Source organism: Macaca fascicularis, chromosome 1 (genome assembly GCF_037993035.2).
Source record: "Macaca fascicularis isolate 582-1 chromosome 1, T2T-MFA8v1.1".
Taxonomy (NCBI): Eukaryota; Metazoa; Chordata; class Mammalia; order Primates; family Cercopithecidae; genus Macaca; species Macaca fascicularis.
The window spans coordinates 73,452,859-73,478,208 of record NC_088375.1 but is presented as its reverse complement, the minus strand read 5'-3'; the positions used below and the strand labels follow the sequence as shown (position 1 = coordinate 73,478,208).

Below are 25,350 nucleotides of genomic sequence, written 5' to 3'. Positions count from 1 at the left end.
TACTCCGTTAAGACATTTTGGGTTTTACCTTTGGGGAGTGAGCCGAGGCTAATGAATAGCTCTCAGTAACTGTGCATTCATATTCATACTCTTGCTTAAGGCAATGACTCACCATGGATTTGATAGGGCCCGCCACCACCCCCCATTTCACTGAATCATGCTGTCAGTGGCTTAATTAGTTTTCCTGAAACTTCCTCACTTTGACAGATTTTTGCGGTAAGCGCCCACGCACACTCAGGGTCTCTGAAGGCTTCTGGTGCCTCGTGACTGGGTGACTGAGAAGCAGCAGGTCAGCCTTAGAGGAAACTCTGTGACTCATGGCATGGGGTCTGAACTTAGGGCTAATGCTAAAGGAACCCACGCAGAATGGCCGTCTGCTGCTTTCTAACCGACCAACACTGTCCCCAAACAAGCAGATGGAAAGAAGGGCTATGGAGGAAACACAGAAGGGGATCCTCACTGTTACTGCCAGTGGCAGCTGTCTGAAGACTGCCAGGGGTACTGTAGAGGCCTTCCCCTCACCAGCCCCCACCATAGGCTACCAAATTGTTGGCAATTAGTTAGAAGTGGGAGGGAGACAGGCCAACATCTTCTACTCCTTCTCTCAGTAATTCTGGATCCTTGAGCACATTAACCTCTTTGGGTGTTTCCTCATAATACAAGTTAGGCCTGCTATGATGGAATATCATAGACTGGGTGGCTTAAATAACAAACATTTATTTCCCACAGTTCTAGAGACTGGGAAGTCCAAGGTCAAGGCACCTGCAGATTCAGTATCTGGTGAGGCCCACCTTCTGGCTTGCCGATAATGGTCTTCTCCTTATATCCACATATGACAGATGGAAGGAGATGGAGAGGAAAAGGAGGGAAAAGAAAAGAGTAGGGGGACTCCCTCTCATCTCTTTCTCTTCTTGTAAGAACACTAGTCCCAATCATGAGGGCTCTATCCTATGCAACCTAATAACCTCCCAAAGGCCTCCATATCATCATATTAAAGATTAGCCTTCAACATATGTATTTGGAGGGGACAAAAACAGTCAGTTCATAGCACTCATCTATAAAGGGAAGCACCCTCCAGCTCTATATTCTATGGGCAGACTAGTGGTAAGCTATGGACATATAATTTTTAGAAATTCTAATCAAACTTTATCTTCTCTTGATTGGTTTTTGTAATCTACAGTTTGTAAAACATGACAAAGTAAATTCTGACCCAAAGCAACAGAATTTTCTAATGGTAGTTAGCTTTAAGTTGTGTTGATGCAAGGGAATGTATGAGATCAGCTTCAGACAATAAATGGATATATGGTTATTCATCAACAAGATGGACATATGGAAATATCCTTAGTTGTGTCTCTCATTGAAACCTAACATATTTATTTACTAATATATTGTTTAAAATTATAACTATATAAAAAATATAAATGTAAATAAATAATAAACTAATTTTCTTTAGTTAGCTACCAATGAGTCTCATTTATGTTCCTGAGAAAACCCACACTATCAAAAAGTTATCATGACTATTTCACTACAAGTAACAGAAAGCCAATGTAAACTAAGTTAAACAGAAGGGAATTGTTTCTGCTCTCACATCTGGAAAAGGCATTGAAGGAATCTGTTGAAATCAAAGAAAAGACATGAACATCAGGCCCTGGAAACCTAGGATGCAGGACTCAAATGCTGTAAGGTTCATTCATTCTCTCCCTCCTTGCCCCATTTCAGCTCGTCTCTATTTGGCTTCATTCTGCACACTCTCACCAGGCATCTGAGGAAATCACTACTAATACTCCCAGATTCAAGCCCTTTCTGTGCATCAGTTTTCTTATCTTCAAAATGTGAATAGATATAGCACTGGATTCATGGGCTTGCTTTGAGGTTAAATGAGTTAATATGTGAATGTTCTTGGAACAGTGCCTCATACATAGAAACCACTTCACCCATATAACAATAATGATGATGATTATTATTGCCCATCCACCTTAAAGTGGAAAGAGGACTAGAAGTCAACCAAGTGCAGGACTCTGACTGATCCTATTGACTACCCGCCTTCCCGTGAACCAAAAGAACAGAGGACTATGATTGAGCAGGTGCGGTCACAGGGCCCACCTCCTACAGGCAGGGCTGCGTGAGGTATGTGGGAAATGCTTCCAGCCAGAAGCAAGAACTGCCCTAGTACACTACACACACCAACTAGGGGAAAAAGTACTCCACAGCTGTGAGATATTGACAATCCTTGTGCCCTTTCACACTGGATGCTCACACCCTTCCTGTTTTCCAAATGAAGAAGCTGAGTGCAGATCACATAGCTTGTGCAAGAAAGATACTTAATTTCTGATAACTTCACTTTTCTCATTAAAAAAAAAAAAATGGGTGTGTTATGAGAACTAAGAAATCTGTGTGTCCAGTACGATGCCTGCTACTTAGTGGGTCCATGCCCCCATCCGATCCCCCCAGGATCGCACTAGTTAAAAGAAGGAGAAACTTCCATTCAAGACCGTAAAAAAGCCAGGTTAAGACATATCTTTTGTCTATATCAACAAGTCATTAATAAAATGTTAGAGTGTAAAAATCTCTAATCAGGAAGACAGTTGCCTCTAAAGGTATGATACTCCTTCCACTAGGCTGTTCAACCTTCCCTGTCCTTGCCATTTCTCTTCTCAGGAAAACAGTAATTTACCCACATACCCATGACTAAAATTCCAAATTCTGATACTCTGACTCTACTTTTCTGCAATTAGCTACTTGCTTTGTATTGCCTGTTTTCTATTGCTATCACCCTTATCCCATGCCTTTTCTATACCACATTTAGAGAAAACATATTGAGCAGGTTTTCTGTTTGGTTTTGGACTTGCATTTAATTAGGTATTAATCTCACTAACGTATTTCTGACCAGCATGGAGGATTTTGTCTGGTTAATTTCTCCCACAAGAACTAAGCTCCCCATGCCCACCCCAACTCCCACGGCTCAAGGTTTTAAATGATTTATTGATATTGTCTGACTCAGGCAGTGTATTTATTCTAAAACCTTAGGGCCTGAGTGCACAGCTTAGACTGAAGGCCACTGGGACATTTCCATGTGTAGAAAACTGAAGTCTGCCACTAGGCCTGGGGCCTGATCATTTTTCGCATCAAGCCTTTCATACCCACAAGAGATCATTTCTACCTGTCGGTGTGAGCACATTCAGGAGCATGCTCTAGTTCTTTTTGTTCTTTTTCCATCTCCCATGGTGACCCTTAGGACTTTATTCTAAAGCTTCTATTGTTGGCAGTATTTATGGTGCCTTTGGGACAAGATATCCATGTGAAGATGGGTTGATTCTCACCCTCATGCAGATGCAACTCAGATTTATATTTCACTTAAGCTGATATTGATCTTCCTGTCTCTGTGTTGGAAGCTTGGTTGGTGGAAATAAAATGTGAAACACAACAGAATGCTCTTCAACTGAATGTAGATAATGTGTAATTCCAGCCTGCCCTCATGGCTCTTCAGATGGCTGTGAAAACAAAGGCTCCCAAAATCACCTGAAACTTAGGTCCTGTAAAAACATCTAGGAAAAGATGAGATGTGTTTTGCTTATTTTCCTTTATCCTGTAAATTGAGTATTTAATAACCTGTCCTTATTAGGCACCTACAATGTTCAAAGTGTATACCTAGTTACTAGGATTGAGGTAGGAAGCTAAAATCCATGCACTCTCCCCTTCAGGGACTTAAAGTACAGTTGATAAGACAAATAAAGATGCCCATGAATAATGTATCCATAAAAATATCACTAGGAATTGTTGATGTTTGCAAGATCTGAGCGACGGCAAAACAGATCCAGGGAGGAAGAAGCAGCTTCTTTATCTTCAGGGACAGCATGATTTCCACACCAAACTCTAAAGGCCACTCTTACTCTACTCTCTGGCCAGATGGTTTTGTGCAGCACAGGTGGCGCCTTGATACTAAAGAGCTACTGGACTAAAATCATTCCACAGACACACGAAGAGGCACCATTTCTCTGTTCCTTCAGTCTTACAAAAAGAAATGCCTTTCTAAATCTCCATCCTTATGTTTAGAAGCCTCTCTTAGCCCACCTACTATTATTGGTACCTGTGTAATGGTTCAAAATGTTCTCCTCTGCATCAATCGGGATCTCAACAGGAAGTATATGGCACATTCAAAGGGTATTTGAAGAAAATTTAATGAAGAGGCTATTTATGGAGGTGTGGGCAGAATTAAGAGAATCAATAAGGGATGTTAAAGTACCCAGGAAGTAGGAAGAGCCAGAAACTGTTACCTCTAGGCCTGCAGGGACAACAGAAGAATCTGGGACATTGAAAGGAAATTCAGCCTTGTCAACCTGCAGTGCCAAAGAGAGGAGCAGGAGAAACAAAGAATCTGAACTCTCTCTTCCCTTTGATCAAACCCTAATGGAAAAGAGCCAGCGAAGAAAAGATTCCAGGTGAGGCGATCTGATAAAGTCAGCCTTCCAGGGTACAGAGCAAGCCAGAGAAGGGCAGAGAATGGATCTGGGGAAAAAACAGCTCATCCCCCACACTCAGATTGATGCTGCTCCTCAACCAATATATAACAATGCCTTCACCAGTAGAATCCTTTCTGGACTAGAGGATCACCTGGCCAGCTTTGGCTTGTCACTCTACGATTATTGATAAACCACTAAGTAAATTTGAAGACTTAAGGAGGATTGTACTTAAGTACTTGAACCAATAGTATATTACCATTAAATTGTAAATAAACATCTCAGGATATATGAAGCAATCCAATCTGCAGGTGGAAACAAAAATGTTAACACATGTAAATAAGTCAGATGCTCTAAATGGTAGTTTTTAAAAGCATAGTTGAAACCTCTTCTTGTTAATTTATTTATCTATCTGTTTATGGATCTGATCATTACTAAGATGCCCATAAGCATCTAGAAAACTGTACAGTTCTCTCTTTGATTCCTATAGGCATATTTCTAATGGAAACCAGTAATAAAATTCTTTTCTCTAAAAAATCCATTGAATTGCTCTGATTTTTCCTTTTGTTCATGCTTGGGGACTTTTTGAGAAATTTTAACTAATAATAAGACAAAGTAAATAAGCCGTCCAATTAACAAGTTTCAATGTAGAGCAATATTTTTGAAAAGCCAGGCTTTTAGTTACTCTAACCCTCAAAGTTCTAGAGTACAGAAGTACCTGGAAGAAAGATATAGAGGGAGGTGTGGGCTAAATTCCAAATGCTGTGGAGCGTTTTCCAATCTTATTAATGCATAACAACTAACTAGAATCCAGAAGTGAGTTGCAGAATTGCTATCTAGTCCCACTAGATTCCCAAAACTGTTAAGTCACTCTCTCCTGTCTTTTCACACAAATAATGTGATAGTAATCACTATTATTTATTTAGGGTTTGTTGTGTGCTAAGGGCTATGTTAAGAACTGCATGCATATTAACTAATTTAATCTCATACAACCATTTGAGATAGGTGTTATTACTGACACTATTTTACAGGTGAGAAACATGAGGCATTGAAAAATTAGGTATCGTGCCCAAGGATATAGAGTTGATAAGTTGAAGGACTCAAATTCGAATCTTAAGATTCAGGTTCAAAGACTAGTTTCTTAAATTCTACCCCAACAGTTACCTCCAAATTGCATTTGCATGTAGCTTTGGGACTTTCAAAAATTGAGGAACTATTTATAAATATATTCATCCCCCACCCCATTCCTCAGAAATTTCTAGAAACATTATTGCATGTAAATCTTAAAATAGTCCTGTGGGGTGGGTGTTGTTATCTCTTAGCATAGTTAGGAACCTGAATAACTTAGCAAGTTACCTAGTCAAAAAACAACAGAGTCAGAACTCAAGTCCTGACTTTCTGACCCCAAGTACAATGGTGACTCTGCTGAACTGCAGCTTCTTCAAGTCACCTTCACCAGGAGCACAAATTCCTGACCCTGTGAAGACAGACTGTTTAGGGTTTCAGTCTGGGCTACATGAATTACCAACTCTGGATCCTCAGCTAGTAATTTGAACTCACTAAACCTCAGTTTTCTTATCTGTAAAACTGAGATTAAACAAACAAACAAAAAACTTACCCCAGGAAGGTTGCTGTGAACTTTAAATAAGTTGACTTTAAAGCTAGGGTATTATCACTTACAAAAAAAAGTAAGATTTAATATATAAATACATAGAAGGTGTTCAATATCCAGCATTCTTGTAAAATGAAAATCAAATAAAGTCACTCTCCCGCTGCAAACTCTCCTTCCCCCATTCCATAAAATGCAAACTCCTCTCTAGTTCCATGAGGCCTTTCATGGCCTCACTTTTGTCCGCTTCTGTCCTCATCCCATTGCTCTCTGGCCCTTACTCACTAAGGTCAGTCACACTGGCCTTCTCGAGGATCTAGCCCTAAGGCCTTTGCACATGCTCTTCTTTTCTATAGAATGCTCTTCCCTCAGATCCTCATCTGGTGAGCTTCTGCCAATTGTATCCCAGCTTGATGGTCACCTGTTGAGAGAACCTCCTGGACAAGTCAACCATTTTCTGCTATATCACCTTACGTATATCACCATACAATATCATCATTTCTTTTCTAGCATATATCCTTACCTGTTTATTTTATTTGTGTTGTTATTGATTGCCTCCCCTCACCAGGATGTTAGTGCCAGCCTTGTTCACTGTTGTATCCCCAGCTCATAGAACAGCATCTGGCATGTAGAAATGGCTCAATCAATATGTGTTGAATTCATGGATGATAAATAGTCTTATCTAATTTACTATCCTTCATGGAGATGTTAATCGTAATTGGTGATTGTGATCTTAGCTTCCTCTAGCAACTTATTGTGGATAAAATATATATTTTAATGCTATATCCATTAGGGTATAGTTATTATTGTAGAGAACATAATGGAATTTCAATGCATTTACACATGTTTTAACAGGATGAAATATATGAGTAGTACTTGCTTCTGTGTAATATGCAATATTGCTCAAAGCGTGATAAGTGGCAGCAGAGATGGATGTCACATTGTTTGTAATAACTTCCACTGTCCCACTTTTAGGCTACCCTCCACAGAAAAAGCCAGTTCATGCAGGGCTCTGTGAAAAGCTCCCCAGGGCAGCAGCCCACCATGTGGAAGGTGTATACAGGCCTTTTTTTAATGGCCTTATGTAGGAAGGGGTAAAGAGCTTGGGCTTTTATATCACCTATCTGTATTGGAAGGCCAGCTTTATCACTTACCAAGTTGCATAAATTTCTGTGTTCCTCAGTTTTCTCATGTGTAAAGTGGGGATAATAATACCAACCATATAGGATTGTCGGTAGGAAAAATGCAAAATTAGTACATAGAATACATTTACAAAACTGTAAGTGCTCAATAAACCCAGTAGCTACTTTTATGTATCCTCCATGAGAACAGGATGGGGCTGGATTCCTGTTTCCTCTTAGGGAGAGCATATATAAGCAATAAAAAATAGCATGTGATAACTCCAAACTTTCATTATTTAGTTTTATTGTTAAAAGTGAATCAGGGCTAATTTCAGTGTTTTCCACTGTTAGGTCAGTTTTCCCTTCTTCAGATATTAGAGAAGAACCGTATTCATACGTAGTAAATGACTCCAAAGAGCAAGGTGGTATGAGAAGCAGTAGTGACAAGACACCCATTTCTAGCATGGGAAATGTCTTATACTTTTTCCAGTAGCTTCACGTCTCTGAACTTCAAAAGTGCTCATAGAAAGCAAGACAATGTCCTGCTGTACCCTCTTCCCCTGGGTCCCAGAATTCAATTAAAATCAGGTTCTATCTTGCCTAATCCAAGGTGTTTTAGATGAAGGGAACCTGGAATACAGGGACTATATCTGTAAAAGTGTGACTGTATTGTATCCAGCAAGGTTCTATGCAAATAGAGGTGCTAGAAAACGTCCATTTGATGGTGAAAGAAAATCAGATAGGTAGACAGTTAAATAAATAGCTACATAGAGCTTTTCAGCACATTACGCCTTCATAGCTGGAGCCTGCAGGGCTACTCATGAAATAAAACAATCTTGTAATCATTTCAAATTCATTGCATTGTCTCTTTTGTCAAAATTCTTTAACCACGATTCCGGCAAAGAAGATTTTGGCATATTGCTATTCAAACATATTCAAAACCTATGACAAGCGCTACCCTTTAAGAAGGCATTAGCGTGACTGCCATGGGAAAACATACTCCAAGGTTGTAGATGAATTGATATGATTTCCTTGATTGTATCTTTTTATTTATGAGGCATAATTTATGAGCACTGGAAAGCAAACTGCAATGAGTGATGACTAACAACAGCCAAAGTCATAAATCAGGAGCAGTGAAAGAAGTAGTGATTTTGATCGAATCTATTGAATTAGCTGTTGGCCTTAGCCAATACAGGTATTGGAAAGACCTTTTTAATATCTATTTGTCCCCTCATGGGAATGTGATAACAATCTCATTACATGCCCCTAGGAAGCAAATAATTTAATTGTTTGCCCGTTAACATATAACCTGTTTACTCTACTTATTAATTACTGACATAGCTGTTCATGCTAGATTTTTTGTTTATTTCTGATGTGAATTGTTACAAAATTATGTTCACATTCCTTAATTTTTATAAACAATTATGTCTCCTTAGAGCTTCTTGACATAAATTTGTCCTCAGAATTGTTGAAATGCTTTTTTTAATCAAACATTGTCATTATCCCACAAGGAAGTATGTTACTGTTTCACAGAAGTTGCAGAGAGCTCAGATACTCTTCCCTCTCTTAATCCTCTGAGAGTTAACAGTTTTACTAGTACAGCTCTTATCATAAGCAGCCTGGATAAAGAGCAAACTCTCAAATTGCTCCAAGCACAAAGACAGTCATCATCACTTACATTAGGAGTTAACAGATTAGAGATCTTTTAGAAAAGACTAGTCGACTGAATTTGGTTACTCCTGTATTCTATTTTTATAAGGAAAATAATAACAAATGTAAGACCAAATAAACATCAGCTTGGTGCTGACCCGTATACAAAGCATCCAGGAACCATATATTATGAAGTATGTTCCCTGGATTTGAACAAGTCTTGTAGCATTTCCTTGGCCAAAAGAATCATAAAATATTTTCATAATTTAGGGGGTTTCTTATGATACCATAAAGGAAAAATGCATCAGGAACCCCCTTGAAATTTGTATTAATAATTTAGCTTTGCTCTAAGACAATACTTGGAAAACATCAGTCCCAAGGAAGGTTATTTCAGAAAGATATGCAACATTGAGCGAGACAAAGCATTAAGGTGAAAACTACTTTGTTTAGCCAATATAGGTATTGGAAAGACCTTTTTAATATCTATTTGTCCCCTTCATAGGAATGTGATAACAATCTTAACAACAAGTTAAGTGTGGAAATTGTGCTAAAGAATAACTAGCACAGGCCGGGCACGGTGGTTCACGCCTATAATCCCAGCACTTTGGGAGGCTGAGGTGGGCAGTTCACGAGGTCAGGAGTTCAAGACCAGCCTGGCCAACGTGGTGAAACCCCACCTCTACTAAACTACAAAAAATTAGCCAGGCATGGTGGCAGGTGCCTGTAGTCCCAGCTACTCAGGAGGCTGAGGCAGGGGAATCACTTGAACCCAGGAGGTGGAGGTTGCAGTGAGTCGAGATCGCTCCACTACACTCCAGCCTTGGCGACAGCAAGACTCTTATCTCAGAAAAAAAAAAAAAAAAAGAGAGAGAGAAAAGAATAACTAGCACCGTAACAGAAGCATCTAAAGGGGCCACCACTCTGGGAGATTTCTGATACATTTCCCCTTCTCCCATACTCTGTAGACTGGTGATCCCTTCTCTTTCCCATTCACAAAAATCATTACAATGCTTCTGTTCACAAATGTTTGCTTTCCTCCTAGAATAAAATTAGAAGGAAAAATGTCGGGTTGAGAGAAATTGGGAGCATTTAGAATAATATTCCTCTGCACTAAAACAAAAATAGACTCAGCAATTTCTAGAAATATCAAGGTTTCAAGAAATTACACCTTAAGTGAAAATTAGGAGGCAAGAAGTGGTTCTACAAAGTCGGTAAACTCTAGCTCTGTTTGGAACTGTGAAAAAACACAGTAATTAATTCTGTGATGATTATTGAATTGTAACATATTCCAAGATACATTTATTGTGTTTATTTGAATGACTGAAGGTAATGACAAAGGTAATGCAAAGTATCACTCTAAAGAGACATAACATAAATTGAAATTGAAAATGTACAGTGCCTATATTCTGTACTTGGTTCTACAAAGAATAGACCTTTGTGTTTTTCAAATAATATTGGGTGTAAAAATCACTTGGAAATATGTTGAAAGGGCAAATTCCAAGGTCCTGTCACCAGAAATTCTGATACAGGTACCCAAAATCACTTTGATGACCATGGCTAAGGAATATATTTTGACAAAGACTTCTCTCAAAGAGGCAATTTTCAAGAGAGAACAAATGATTAAATTCATTGTTTTCACAGCAACGTGATTATGGCAGCTTAGTGGCAGATGTTGACACTCTGTGTAATTAAAAATTTTTAAGGCAAAATACAGTAATTAGTCCTTTGGGGTAGGAAAGAGTAAATAAAATAACAATTTCATTTTTTTTAATGAACAACAAGCATAAATATGGTAATAGTCTCTAGTTGGATTTAAAAATATATTACATTGAAAACAGAAATTCCATTGAAAATGGACATATTAATCTACCATTTTTCTAGTTAATTAAAGAATTTGTGGCTAAACAATTATAGTTTTTATGCTTTTAAAAATAATCTACGTTTTCTATGACATTTTACATTGTAACTTTTTTCATGGTTACAACAGAAGCCTTAGAGAAATAAAACAACCAAGTCAGTCAGTCCTAACTTTTCATTATTAACAGCTGGGGAAGTTTCTGACTTTACAGTGATAACTGTGTGTGCATCCACTCATTCACATGTGAAAGTGTTCACCAAACCCAAATAATAATGCATTTCAGCAGAAACTTTAATCATCTTTAATCTTTTATTATAAAAGAATAAATATGTTCAGTCTATGAGAACACATGGACACAGGGAGGGGAACATCACACACCGGGGCCGTTGTGGGTGGAGGGCCGGGGGAGGGATAGCATTAGGAGAAATACCTAATGTAAATGACGAGTTGATGGGTGCAGCAAACCAACATGGCACATGCATACCTGTGTAACAAACCTGCACGTTGTTCACATGTACACTAGAACTTAAAGTATAATGATAACAAAGAATAAATATGTTCAGTCTAAACACTGTAGGAATAAAGATAATCTTGAATAAATCAAAGATGAAGAACATCTTGGCTTTTTTTTCTCTTGGCCATGGAATTTATAAGCCTTACTTGCTTTTCTTCCCCAATAATAACTCTTTCATGTTTCCAGGAGCTCACACACTAAAGAAAGAAAATACACAGCTGTGTGATCACAAGATATTTTATTTATTGATTTTTACGGGTTCATTACAACTAAAAGATCGGGACATATTGCTAAAAAATTTTCCATGCAGGATCTCTGCTGCTTCTTTCTCCGCCTTATAAAGACAGACTCAAATCTTGGGGCACTGCTTCTGAGTGGGAATCATAAACACTATCTGTTAGTATTTTTACCCTGGACTCTGAACTACACTTCAATACTTTTATCTCTTGCTTAGCCGGACATAGACACAAATCCACAGTGATATTTTAGACAAAGAACGTTTTTGCCTCAGCAGAGATAGAGACAAAGAGAGACAGAAGGAGACAGAGAAAATAATATTATTCACAGGTTCTTTTTTCCTTTTCTCCTAGTGGTTTGATATAACAGAGACACTGCCTCGTGGTACAAGTTTTGTGAAATTCATAATGCTTCATTATCTCAGTCAGCTTTCTCTTCATTCTAACTGTTTTCATTTTCACAGTTGCTCATGTAAATAGGTTGATCCTGCTTTGCATAAGCATGTTGATTTATATGAATGCTATTTTGATCTCTAATTGATTGAATAGTAAAAAGAAAGTCTAGGAAAAAGAGTAATGTATTATGAAGGACTCCTGCCAAAGACAAAATAGCCTACGTACCTTCCCTATTAGTGATGGGGAATTTTGAGTTGCCTGGTTTTAAAAGGGAATATTTCCAAGAAATACAGCAAAATACTATAATACTGAGGCCCAAGTGTTTTTAAAATCCAGGGATTAAATCCCATTTTGGAAATAGAACTCCACCTAGTAGAAGTTCACGTAACACAAGAAGGCTGATTTTTAGTATGATCTACAACACTACCATTAAAAAGCTTTAATAGTATTTATGATTCTATATCTACATTAAAAATGAAAGAAAAGTTAATGTTCATAAGCCAGAGCCAGAACTGTGCTGAGCACTTTCTATGAATTATGCTTATTTCATCTCATTTTCTTTCAACACCCTATGCCTGTACTACTTCCATCTCCTATTGGTGCACAGTAATTAATTGGCAAGTTGTTGAATTTTTCTTTTATTATACCTAGTTGCATTTTCTTCCTCATTTTCTTCCCCATCCATTGTAACCTGACTTTAAATTCTGCCTGCCCTTAAATCACCAATCAAAGTTCTGCTCTTGGCAAAAAAACGTCATATCAATATTTGCACCTTACTTTGTATTCCTTTTTCAAGAATATTTTTTCAAATCTTGTCATTCATTGTGCAATAATAGGTGTCCCCCACACCACTTCCCCAGAAAGGTATTTGCAGTAAAAGTGGTTGTTCTGGGGCAGAGTGGGGAGACAGGGACCCTCCTCACCAGCCCTGAAATCTGACTTCTTCGTGAATAACCTCCACCTCCCCTCCCCAGTGTAAGTCTGACCTCACCCATTTCTGAGGGGACTCAGAGCAGCTGCAGTTGTATTCTGATGGACTCTAACTTCCATGAAATCTGGCTCTCCCATTGCTAGCTCCTTACTTCCCTATACTTACCAAAATAAACCCCCCTCACCTAAGACAACTTGTACATGTCTAGCCATCCTTGCAAGCTAAGACACCTTACCTAATCTAGAATTGCAGGTATTCGTCTATGGACAAGACGTTAAGTTTTCATGATTCTGAGTATTTTATTTATGCATACGGATGGCATACAGAATCAAAAACCCCGCTCACTGAAACAGGCACTGGAGAGCAGAATTTCAGTGCTTGTAACTTTTGTCACCTTGAACAAGATAGTGAAATTTTCTGAGCCTCAATTTCTTCACCTTTAAAAGGGGACTAGTAATACATTCTCCACTCACCTTACAAGGTTGCCATTGTAAGGACTAAATAAGCTGACATAAGTTAAAGTGCTTTGTAAAATGTAGAGTTTATACAAATGTGAGTGATTATTATGCAAATGATGAGAGGATGTATCCAAGCTCTAAAAAGAGCAGGTGTGTCTATGTAAGTAGGTTAGTTGTCTCTTTTTAAAAATGAGGCTCCTGGCAATCCTATCAGCAAGGGGCTGGAGATTTGCATTTGACAGCAACCTGAAAACAATTCAACATCAGAAAATTTACTTTCACAAAGGAATCTGGAAAAAAAGAAAAGTATGAAAACTACTGATAGGATTTGACCTAACTACTAAAAATCTCTCTAATGTTTCTTCTCTTGAAGATATTATTGATGCAAAAGCAAAGTAAACAAAAATGAAACTAAACTCTCACTGCAAAGTATTCTGACAGTTTTTTTTTCCCCACAAATATCTCCTATTTTGAACATTCTGCATGTTTTTTTTTTTTTTTTTTTTTTTTTTTTTTAAATACTGAATGTAGGCCGGGCGCGGTGGCTCAAGCCTGTAATCCCAGCACTTTGGGAGGCCGAGACGGGCGGATCACGAGGTCAGGAGATCGAGACCATCCTGGCTAACACGGTGAAACCCCATCTCTACTAAAAAATACAAAAAACTAGCCGGGCGAAGTGGCGGGCACCTGTGGTCCCAGCTACTCGGGAGACTGAGGCAGGAGAATGGCGTAAACCCGGGAGGTGGAGCTTGCAGTGAGCTGAGATCCGGCCACTGCACTCCAGCCTGGGCGATAGAGCCAGACTCAGTCTCAAAAAATAAATAAATAAATAAATAAATAAATAAATAAATAAATAAATACTGAATGCCTGGAATGTGTGTACTGTAGAATCAAACAAGTTTTTCAGACTTGTCTTTAAAAGCTCAGGGGCAAATTTTTAGAAAATACATAGTGTAGCAGAAATGCAATGAGAAAAATTGTCCTGAAGTTAGACTTTCACCTGAAAGCTTACTAAGGAATACTACTACTCCTAAACACGCAGACAGTCTTCTTGTATTGCCATTTAGATCTATCATTCTGATTGATCACTGTGTAGTTGGCTATTATTGGGCCTAATTTAACCCTATACATTCACACATCCATCTACTCTGTCTATTGTACCTGACATTCTACAAATTACTTACTCATGCAAATGACGACCTAAGGCAACCTTTTAGGATATTCGTGTTTAATTATACAAATGGTTCTTGATAAATAAGATTATACATCGTTCCATATGTTTATTCCCTCCTTGATGAAAGGAAATTTAATTTTCATGCAGATTTGGTGGGGATGATGTTTAAGAATTGCTGAGTTTTATGTAGTCTGCAGATCCATCCAGTTTGCAGAAGCTGACAAAATCACTCCACTTCCCACACAGAGATGAGCAGTTTTTTCATTAGGCTTAAATCAACCGGCTGCATTCTGAAATCCTAAATGGCCCCCTTTGTGTTCACATGGTCAAAGGTAAAAGGCAAGAAATAAAAATAATAAAGGAAGAGCCTGCTCTCCTGTGTGATTACAAAGTTGCAAGATCAAAGTTTATCTCTTCCTGTTGTGTTTAGTTGCTTTTGGTTGCCAATGTCTTTTTTTTTTCTCTTCTTTTCTTTTCTTTTTTTTCCCCCCACCCAGCCTGAGGGTATCTTGCTTTTGACAGTCTTGTTGATTTCTCTTTGGAGGTCTGGGCAGTGAATTCTGCAGGAAAGGCCCCCAGTAGCTGGACGTGGTGCAGAACTGGGCCAGCCCCACCAGAAGGTGTCAGAGCCCCTACGTTCCATGCAGTCTCTTCTACCCAAGCAGTGGTCAACATCAGTGCCCCCAAGAAGCCCAACGGGATCGTCAGTCTCTACAGGCTGTTCTCCAGCAGCGCTCATGGGGCTGAGACAGTGGTGAGCAACAGAGCTAAAAACCCAAGACTGGTTGACTTTTAAAAATCATTACCGTGGAGCCCTTGTGTTTACGTTTTTATTTTTCTCTCCATCTTTCTTATCCTTCTATTCTGAATTGCCCTATGGTGAACTTAGTAGCACAAAGATCCCTCAGAGAAGAAAAAGTGAACCCTGAGGAAACATACAGAAAGTATGTAAACTCTTAGGGAGAGAGATGCTAAAGGTGGTATTAAAGACTCCACAAACCTAAGAAACCAAGACTTTAGAAACAATCAAACTAATTTAATTGAATTAGAAAATAGATCAACCACTTAACAGAGTGGTGGCACATAGTAAGAAGTCGGCAAATTGTAATTATTGGTGGTGTAAATGTTAGTATGAAAAAGACAAAATAGAGCAAAGATTATCCTTGGAATCTCTATTTTGACATGCACAAATCTCTAATAACACATGGAAAACTCTCATTCCTCTGGTGAATTCAAGAAAGTTCTAACCCTTTAGAAGAGAGAGCAGAGCAGCTCCATCAGCACAGCCCTAACTCCACTGTTTGTTCATTAACACGTCTGAGGCACATTGGGAGGCAGGAGAGATTGCTCAGGGAACTAGTCTTTCACATTGTGCGTTAGCCAAGCCACTTCCTGGAGGCGATGTTAAGAATCCACTAGACCAGTTCCTGCATTATTTAAATGAAGAGACCAGCAGCCAGCAGGATGAAGACCCTTGTCTCTGTGGTATAGCTTGTGTCACTCTCAAGTTTCTCATGAATAAGTGGAGATTATAATACTTTGTTCACACAAACATTGTATAGAGATTGCGCAGGTCCTGGTATTACTCTATAAATTATTTAGATCAATTTAGGGAACAATTTGGGCAAGAGTGGAGAATTCCTCTGATACCAGAGTGTCAGGTATTGAAACACAATTTCAACAGATAACTTACATACAGGGAGGCTTGGATTGAATGTTAAAGGAATATTAGCATATTTTCTATAGGGCTTTGGATTCAATAAATATAGATGATGTAAATACAATCAACCCTTGATTATCCATGCTTATAAAATGATAATAAACTAAAATAATTTATATTTGGAGTGCATTGTATGCATTTTTTAACAGCTCTTCTTAATCATACATTCTTTTTGTCAACATGAAAATTAATTTCCAGTTTCTGAACTCTTGTTCCAAAGAGTACTTATTAAAACCACAATGAGGTTAAAAATTTGCTGAAAATAAACCAAAAAGTTTATAATCCTACAAAGACGATTGAGAGAAGACTATGATATTTTGCACAAACCAACACCCTCAGAGGAAGAGATTTTCAGGTTCTCCAATACTTATACCTGATTTTAATGTAGATATGAAAGGATTTTTTGACTGAGGAATTGCATGCAAGTAACCATTTGCAGAATATGGACCTTGGTGAATGCTGCTAGACATATAATAGAAAAACAGATTTTGTTCTTTGAAAAGACTTTGATCAACACTTTGTGTGTTCTATGCCATTTTCTAATACCATTCTAAGGTGATAGATAATCGATAATATTATGCCTTGTGATTTCCATCCTGCTATCTCAAACTTCTATTTAACGGTTACATTATCAAATTTTTCACCTATTTGTCATACCTCTCTAATGGGGTTGGTAATTTTTTGAGGATAAATGCCATGTTAAATGCCGTGTTTCATCTCCCAGAGTGCCTGGCGTGGTACCGCATTCATAGGAGGTGGGATCCGATAACATTCATCAAACACCTCTAATGTTTGACACTGCCTCATCTAGCCTCTTTCCTCCCACAGCTATCTGAAGGCATGGCCACCCAGCAGACTCTCCATGGCCTTCAAGCCTTCACTAACTACTCTATTGGAGTAGAGGCCTGCACCTGCTTCAATTGTTGCAGCAAAGGACCGACAGCTGAACTGAGAACCCATCCTGCTCCACCGTCAGGACTGTCGTCTCCACATATCGAGACGCTGGCCTCAAGGACCGCCTCCTTCCAGTGGAGTCCCCCCATGTTCCCCAATGGTGTCATTCACAGGTAGTGGGTCAGGCGGAAGGATGAATAAACTAACAAGGCATGTGTACAGACTGATGAACTCATGGTATAGCCTACTCCGCCCCTAGGCTACAAACTCGTATAGCTACCCAGCACTCCCCAGGGAGGACTTGCTCATTGAATAGATATCTATAGCAAAGTAGACAAATAAATTGATTTGAGTGGTAATGTTACCTGCGATATATTTAAATCATAAAAGCAGCTAATGACAGAAAGGAGAACAACAAAATAAGCTTTACATTAAAAAGACAATGCAATGTGTTTGTATTCAATATCCTCCTCCTAATAGTTTTCTGGAAGCATTCCTTCTACAAGCCTTCACTGGAACATAAGACACCTCCACAGTTAGATCAGAATTGCCCGGATCTAATTTAAAATATTGTCATAAACCACTGTTTGAAAGAAAAAAGAAGACACTTGACTCAAATCATTTAGAAAAAAAAAGTCTTTGTTCTAAAAAGAGAAGAACCATTCATGTCTCTTCTCTTAAAAGAGGGAAATGTCTTATCTCTACCAACAAGGATCGCTAGTTGCTGGGTAAACAGCAATGTGCGTGTAGATGGTGACTTCTCTTATCATTTCTCTAGTTACATCTGCTGCTCGTTTCCAATAACATTACATAAAGTGTTTCTGAGAGCAGTTTTCTGCAAATGGAAGTTTTAAAGAGCCTGTAGTCTATGAAAACAAAATGTCTCCTCACAAAATAGAACCAGTTTTAAAAGAGAGAGTTAAACTAATTCCATTACCCATCTTCACTCTATGTATCCATTCTCATTTTAGCTATGAACTCCAACTACACGTGGCTTGCCCTCCTGACTCAGCCCTCCCCTGTACTCCCAGCCAAATAGAGACAAAGTACATGGGGCTGGGACAGAAAGCCAGCCTTGGAGGTCTCCAGCCCTACACCACGTACAAACTGAGAGTGGTGGCACACAACGAGGTGGGCAGCACAGCTTCTGAGTGGATCAACTTCACCACCCAAAAAGAATGTGAGTACAAGTGGCTGCTACCACAAGCCAGAGAGATTGGAAGGCATTCAGGAGAAGCTTGTCCTGAAAATCGGGGACGCCACTTTTTAAAACAGATTGAGTGGGCTCAATAACACTGAATGTTACTGAAGCATTGATGAGGATGACTACTGAGGAAAAATGTCTACTGGATTTAATAATATGGAAGTCAAGGGCAGATTTAGGAAGGATTTTCATGTGGGGATAGGGTAAAAACAAATTTAGGGGAGTTGAATGATCAATGGGAAGAAAGAAAGTGAACAAACACTGTTAGATCATTTTTATAAACAGTTTTGCTACTCCTTTTCTTTGTAAATTACATGGCATAGTCTCTAGCATGTCCAGAAAGCATTGAGACATAGCACTATTAGGGAAAGCAAAAGGGCAACTGAGTGAAGAAAAGCACAATCAACTAATCAACTGGGGGCTTCCTTACATTTTTATATAATACAGTCATGCATCACTTAACGATGGAAATATGTTCTGAGAAATGCATCGTTAGGTGAGTGTCATGAAAATATCAGAGTGTACTTGCACAGACCTACATGTTATAGCCTACTCCGCCCCTAGGCTACAAACCTGTGTAGGCATGTGGCTGTGCTGATTACTGCAGGCAATTGTAACGCAATGGTTATTTGTGTAGCTAAACATAGAAAAGGTACAGAAAAAAATCTGATATAAAAGATAAGAGGGACAGGCGCAGTGGCTCACGCCTGTAATCCCAGCACTTTGGGAGGCCAATGCGGATGAATCACCTGAGGCCAGGAGTTCGAGACCAGTCTGACCAACATGGTGAAACCCCATCTCTATTAAAAATACCAAAATTAGCCAGGCATGGTGACACACACCTGTAATCCCAGCTACTCAGGAGGCTGAAGCAGGAGAATCACTTTAACCCAGGAGGCAGAGGTTGCAGTGAGCCGAGATCACGCCACTGCACTCCAGCCTGGGCAACAGAGCAAGACTCCATCTCAAAAAAATAAAATAAAATAAGAGGTGGTACAGGGCAGCTCCATTATAATCTTACGGAACCACCATCATTTCTGCAGTCTTGATCAAAGCGTCATTCTGAGATATATGACTATAACTTAGATCTTATAAGGTATATGCTTTTATTGTTTAATAATGGCAAACACGAAAAGGATTAAGAATAAAAAAAGTACTTATCAGAACCACTACATAATTTATGGAGTCCAGGGGAAAATGAAAATATGGAATCCTTTGCTGAAAAATCATGAAGAATTCCAAGACAGCAGCAGTAGAGTATCAGGCTAAGCCCAGGACTCTTCTGCGTCACAGGCCTGTGCAGCCGCACAGTTCACATGCCAAGAAAGCTGGTCCTGTGTATTATCCTCCGACCCAGAGGCAACCATTACTAATATTGGGCATAATCAGTTCCTTTAATCTCCTTTCTATGCATAATTTTTACTATGTGGCTGAGATACTATAACTAAAATTTCATAATCGGCTTTTTGTTTGACATTATTTTATTTGCATTTCCCATGGCATTAAAAAAACTCTTTAGCCACCAATTTTAATGGCTATACAATATTCCATATATAAATTAATTGGGGCATTTGGGTTCTTTTTTAATTTCCCTTTAATAAATATGATGAAAAAAATCTTTGTGAACAGATCTTTGAATGACTGGTTATCTTCTTAAATTAAATTTTGACAAATATAATTTACTATTAATACATCAAATATTTTAATATTTTAAGGCTTTGAATACTAATTTCCTGTTTTCTTTCCAGAAAGATTATGTCAGATTATAATCTTACCTAACATACTCTATCTGGCATTGAATATTATGCCAATTTTAAAAGCAAGAATTATGCATTCATAAAAGACCAGTGTCTCACACAAGGACCTTAATGTGTCTGAGCAACAACATGGCAGGATGTTAGTAACAGATCACGTTTACAGAGGACTTGTTTGTTCCTGGTAGAATTTTAGCATTTTACAAATACTTATTACAACGGGCCTATGAAATAAGTACTATTATTATCCAAATTTACAGATGAGAAAACTGAGGCAGGACTATGAACTGTGCACTGCAATTCCAGGATACCATTCATATAGACTGTGATCTGAACTGAGGCTCTTGGAGTTAGACAATGAAGTGGCCCTCAACTAAGGCCAGAGCTTAAGTAACCCGGCCAGTTTCCACATCTAGTTAGTGCAGTCATTACTCTGAATTCATGATCACTGAGCTTGGCTGCTGTCTCAGTACTACTCTTTCCCTGATCAATTAATTTCCTACTCTCTATAATCAAGACTTCAAACCATCTCCACCCTTGCCAAACCTCCCTCTGCAGCTCACCCTTTCTCCCTGCATGCCCACAACCTGGCTCACCCATTTCTCCCTTTATTCTATGCAGAACTCCTTGCCTTGTAATTCTCCAGGAAAAGAGATGTCATCAGTCAGTAATTTGCTCCTCTTCCCACTGCAGACAAACCTATCTACATTTACCCCATTGCTGTCAGTGACAAGGAAAGTAGTCCTTCTTCCGTCTGAGATAAACCTGCCTCCCGTGCGGCGAATTTCATCCCCTTCACTACTCACCATCCCTTCGAGAGGGTCTCCTTAATCTTTCTGTGTATGTCACTTTTATTCAAAGTTCCTTCTGTCTTTCTAATGTTAAAGCAAACAAACTCCACTTCCCCTGCAGTGATGCTGGCTCTCCTCTCTCTGACAGCAAAACTTTCCTAAGGAACGGTCTGCAGATGCTTTGTGCATTTCCTCTCTTCCACTTACTGTTCAACTTCCTCAGCACTGGATGAAACTATCTTCCTAAGTTTGCCCTTGGCCTCCATATTGATATATCCAGAAGGCATGTCTCCAGGAGTCACCTTCACTGACTTTCCAGTAGCATTCAATGCAACTGAACTTTCAATTTTCTATCCTTTTTTAAAAAGTGGTTTACCTTCATTTTCATGACAACCCTCTCCTGGTTTCTTTTCTACTTTTTTGGATATTCATTTCTAGTCAACTTTGTTGGTTGATCTTCTTCCACTGCCCAAATCTTAATCCTAAACCTTTTGACTTCGTCCCCTTGTCCTTTCTCTCCTCCCTCCTTTCCTCCTCCCTCATCAGGTGAAGTCATCTGCTCCGAGGCTTTGGTTCCAAAAGCCAGACTCCAGTGGTCACCTCCCACCGAAGTGCTCTGTTTTGAAGTGTATAGCCCTGCACTTCCTCACAGACATCTCCCTCTGAATGTCTCATAACTAGCTTACATTGGACAGGCCCCAGACAGAGCTTGCAACTTTCCCCTTCAAGCTATGCTTCCTGTAGTCCTCCCTTTCTCCATTTTCATCTCCAGCACTGGACACAGTATCTTAGATTCCAATAAATGTTACTTGATGAATGAGCGAGTGCACCTAACACTGCGTGTTTATTGTTGACACTGCTCAATCAGCATTTTTGTCACTCATACTATATTCAAAGCAAATTATAATGATTCTTAATGTGTGCTGTCTGATTTTGTAATCTCCTTCACAATACATTCAGAAGCCAATTTTGCTAAATGTTGCAGTTTTTTTGTTGATGTGGCCAGAAAGCCAGAGAACGGCTAGGTGAGCTTTGTAGTTTATAACCAATGCCCTTTTGAGTCATGAAGCTGAGCTTTTGCTGATTTTTTTTTTCTTATGCTTGGAAGAACAAAGTGAACTGATTTAAGATTTTCTTCCTGTGGCTAGGCATGCTGGCTCACGCTTGTAATCCCAGAGCTTTGGGAAGCCAATGTGGGAGGATTGCTTGAGGCTAAGAGTTCAAGACCAGCCTGGGTAACATATCAAGACTCCCATCTCTACAAAAAAAAAAAAATGTTTTTAAATAGCCAGGTGTGGTGACATGTACCTGTAGTCCCAGCTACTCAGAAGACTGAGGCGAGAGGATTGCTTGAGCCCTGGAGGTCAAGGCTGCATCGAGCTTTGATCATGTCACTGCACTCCAACCTGGGCAACAGAGTAAGACTTTATCTCTGAGGAAAAAAAAAAGATTTCCTTTCTTTGTGTTTTTTCATATTGGAGAAGCAGCTGGACTAGTACCATAGGAGAAAAGGTTCCCTTAACCCACTACTGGGTCAATAGATATGGAAAATACAAGAAATGACTATGATATGGGTTCTAAAATACCATTTATACTACTTTTAACTCATTATAAACACTGGGAGCAGGAAAATCTGTACCAGAGAATACAAACCAGAAAATAATTTGGGGCCGGGTGTGGTGTCTCATGCCTGTAATCCCAGCAATTTGGGAGGCAGAGGTGGGCAGATCACTTAACGTCAGGAGTTCGAGACCAGCCTGGCCAACATAGTGAAACCCGTCTCTCCTAAAAATCCAAAAAGATTAGCCGGGTGTTGTTGCACACACCTGTAGTCCCAGCTACTTGGGAGAACGAGGCATGAGAATCACTTGAACCTGGGAGGCGGAGGTTCCACTGAGCTGAGATAGCGCCACTGCAGTCTAGCCTAGGCGACAGAGCAAGAGTGCATCTCAAAATAATAATCATAATAATTTAGAAATAGAATATGCAGTTTTATATAGATGTGATCACATGTACACTCAGCAAAGGGTCTGGAGATGAAGCCTAACAACACCTTCAGCCCCCTCTGCTTGAATCCCCCTTCAGTGGAGAGAGAGGTGAGGTATAAATGTTTAACAGCTGGCCTGCTTGAGGGAAAAATGGCCTGATTTGAAGTGCTTGTCAGTTTCCATTGTGTGAATACCCCCATTACTGCTTTCAAGTGACCAACATGACGGCACTGAACAGGGTTGGGAAGGGATGAGTCGTAGCTTATCATTATATAATATTTCCACCAGTCAGATAGAGTGGATGTAAATGACATCAGGCACACAGACAGTAGTAAAACATAGGGAAACAATTAAAAAGTTATGAATTTGGAGTATTTATAACCTTGTTTTAATATAATTATTTAAGTTTATATAATTTAATTTTTAGTAGTGGCCAGATTTAACAACGACTCGTGAAATTCCTGAGCTTCAGCACACCACTGGAAAGCACCCATAGAGTGAACCAGTAAATTCTGTTCCTTTCAACGAATGTGTACCGATTTTAACAAAGTAGTATGGGCCTTAGTTTAAGCAAGCCTAGGTTCAGCTCCTTGGTCTCCTATCAGCCACTGACATAGAGCAAGATATTTGACCTCTCTGAACCTGAGTTTTCTCACCTCAAAAATTAGGAATCAATCCTTACACGATTATTTTGAGGATTAAATGAGATAAAGTATGTCAAAAGCTAGGAGCATAGTGGTTCTTATCACTTTTTCAGTCTTCCTTGGGGAGGATTCGTAAACTCATTATTCTCGATTATTTTAATTGCTTACTCTTTTTCCTCAGGAAGGTCTCCAAATCCTACAGGACAAATAAGACTCCTATCTATTTTCTTGCTAGTTACAAGCCGTTTCTTTATTTGTGCTGTTATGATATAGGGAAAAAGTGAAAATCTACTGAACTAAGGTGACAGAGAGAAGTCATAGACAAATAACAATAGAGCGTTCCTTGTGACATTAGGCAGAATTAATGTTGGAAAAGCATTGAGATTTAAAGAGGGCTTGATAACTCTTGTTTTGGTGTTTGCAGAAAATTTTTCTCATAGCTTTATGAAAATATCTTATTTTGAAAGATAACAATCAACTATGTCTTTATAGTTGAATGTTATAATTACAAAAGCATAATTATTCCTTATTTTGTTATATTTCCTAACATCAGAAATAGATGGATTGTTTTTTAAAGAAAAAGAATCACATTCAATTTCTCACTACTCACTCCTTTCTTTTCTTAAAAGCCAACTTGGTATATAGGTGAATCTTATTGTTTTTACAAATATATTGATTATTTTGTAGAAAGCAAGATTTCATGAAATAAATCTCTTCTGACTTGACAAAATGATATGGTATCCCTTCATTTGTTTCCACAAAAATTATTAATTTAAAAGATGAGCCCCAGTTAAGGATTTTCTTTTTGTTTTAGTAAGGAGCTGAAAAATCAAAAGAGAATGTGCCTGTGAAATGCACACAAAGTTGCTTCTATATGTGATATAATACTTAGGAGACCTGAGCTTGATTATATACTAATGTACTATGCTATTGATTGATGAGTGAGAGCAATGAATTATTATACTTGAATTGCTGTTTGCAAGGCTTTTTAACTATCTCAGAAAACAAACTAACGGTTTGAGAAAAAGCTTTAACAATAAATGGGTGCCAAAAGGACATAATTCACCATCTAAGCAGTTTGGTTTGGAGAAAAAAATATATTAACTTCATCTAGTCCTTGGGGCTTTGTGGCAATAAATATTGATTTGATATGAAAAATAGCTATCTACTGTAGTTAATAGTGTTAAGGACACTTTACCTGTTAAAAAGAGGGAAAATGCCAAAAAATATGAGCTCCAGGGTTATGTTGGTGAGCAGATCCATTGTATGTTAATAATTTTATTTATAAAACACCACTCCCTATCGATTTTTTTTAAAGCAGGCATAAAGTTGCTGAGAAAGCATTTCACACATGTTCCCATTGGTTTTCTTTTCACCCCGATACTGGTTGTCTTGTAACACTGAGGAAAAAGTGAAGGATTCTAACAACGTTGGTCTTCTTTCCTTTTTTTTGGGGGGGGGATTGGTTTGGTTTGGTTTTGCTCATACTTTTTTTTTAAGGGCACACCTGCACCCCTTCAAAGAGGTTACCCTTTTTAGAACCTACAACTTTCTCCCCACAGTGCCTCAGTACCGGGCCCCATTTTCGGTGGACAGCAATTTGTCTGTGGTGTGTGTGAACTGGAGTGGTACTTTCTTCCTGAACGGCCCACTAAAGGAGTACGTGTTAACCGATGGAGGGCGACGCGTGTACAGCGGCTTCGACACCACCCTCTACATACCGAGAACGGCGGACAAAAGTTAGTTTCTGACTCCTGTTTCTCAGTGTGGAAGGCGCTCTGTTCCCCAGCTTTATGGGACGTTAAATCTGAAAGCTGACCAGCAGATGCTCACCATTAAAACGTCCTGGTTTAAGTGTCCACTTCTTGTGGAAAAGTTACTGCTTAGGATAAATAAGGTTTTCTTTCCTTCCCATTTGCAGCTTGACAGCATTGCAATTATAATGTGGTTC

General features: G+C 38.9%; 1 protein-coding gene across 1 annotated transcript in view; it reads left to right on the top strand.

Moving 5' to 3' along the window:
• The window catches only part of USH2A (usherin), an 800,507-nt gene that overhangs the window by 758,278 nt on the left and 16,879 nt on the right, over positions 1 to 25,350 (top strand). The window contains exons 65-68 of the mRNA XM_005540847.5: positions 14,949 to 15,158; positions 16,953 to 17,191; positions 17,990 to 18,198; positions 24,962 to 25,138. Coding sequence (XP_005540904.3) covers positions 14,949 to 15,158; positions 16,953 to 17,191; positions 17,990 to 18,198; positions 24,962 to 25,138 — 835 coding nt within the window. The remainder of the gene's footprint in view (positions 1 to 14,948; positions 15,159 to 16,952; positions 17,192 to 17,989; positions 18,199 to 24,961; positions 25,139 to 25,350) is intronic.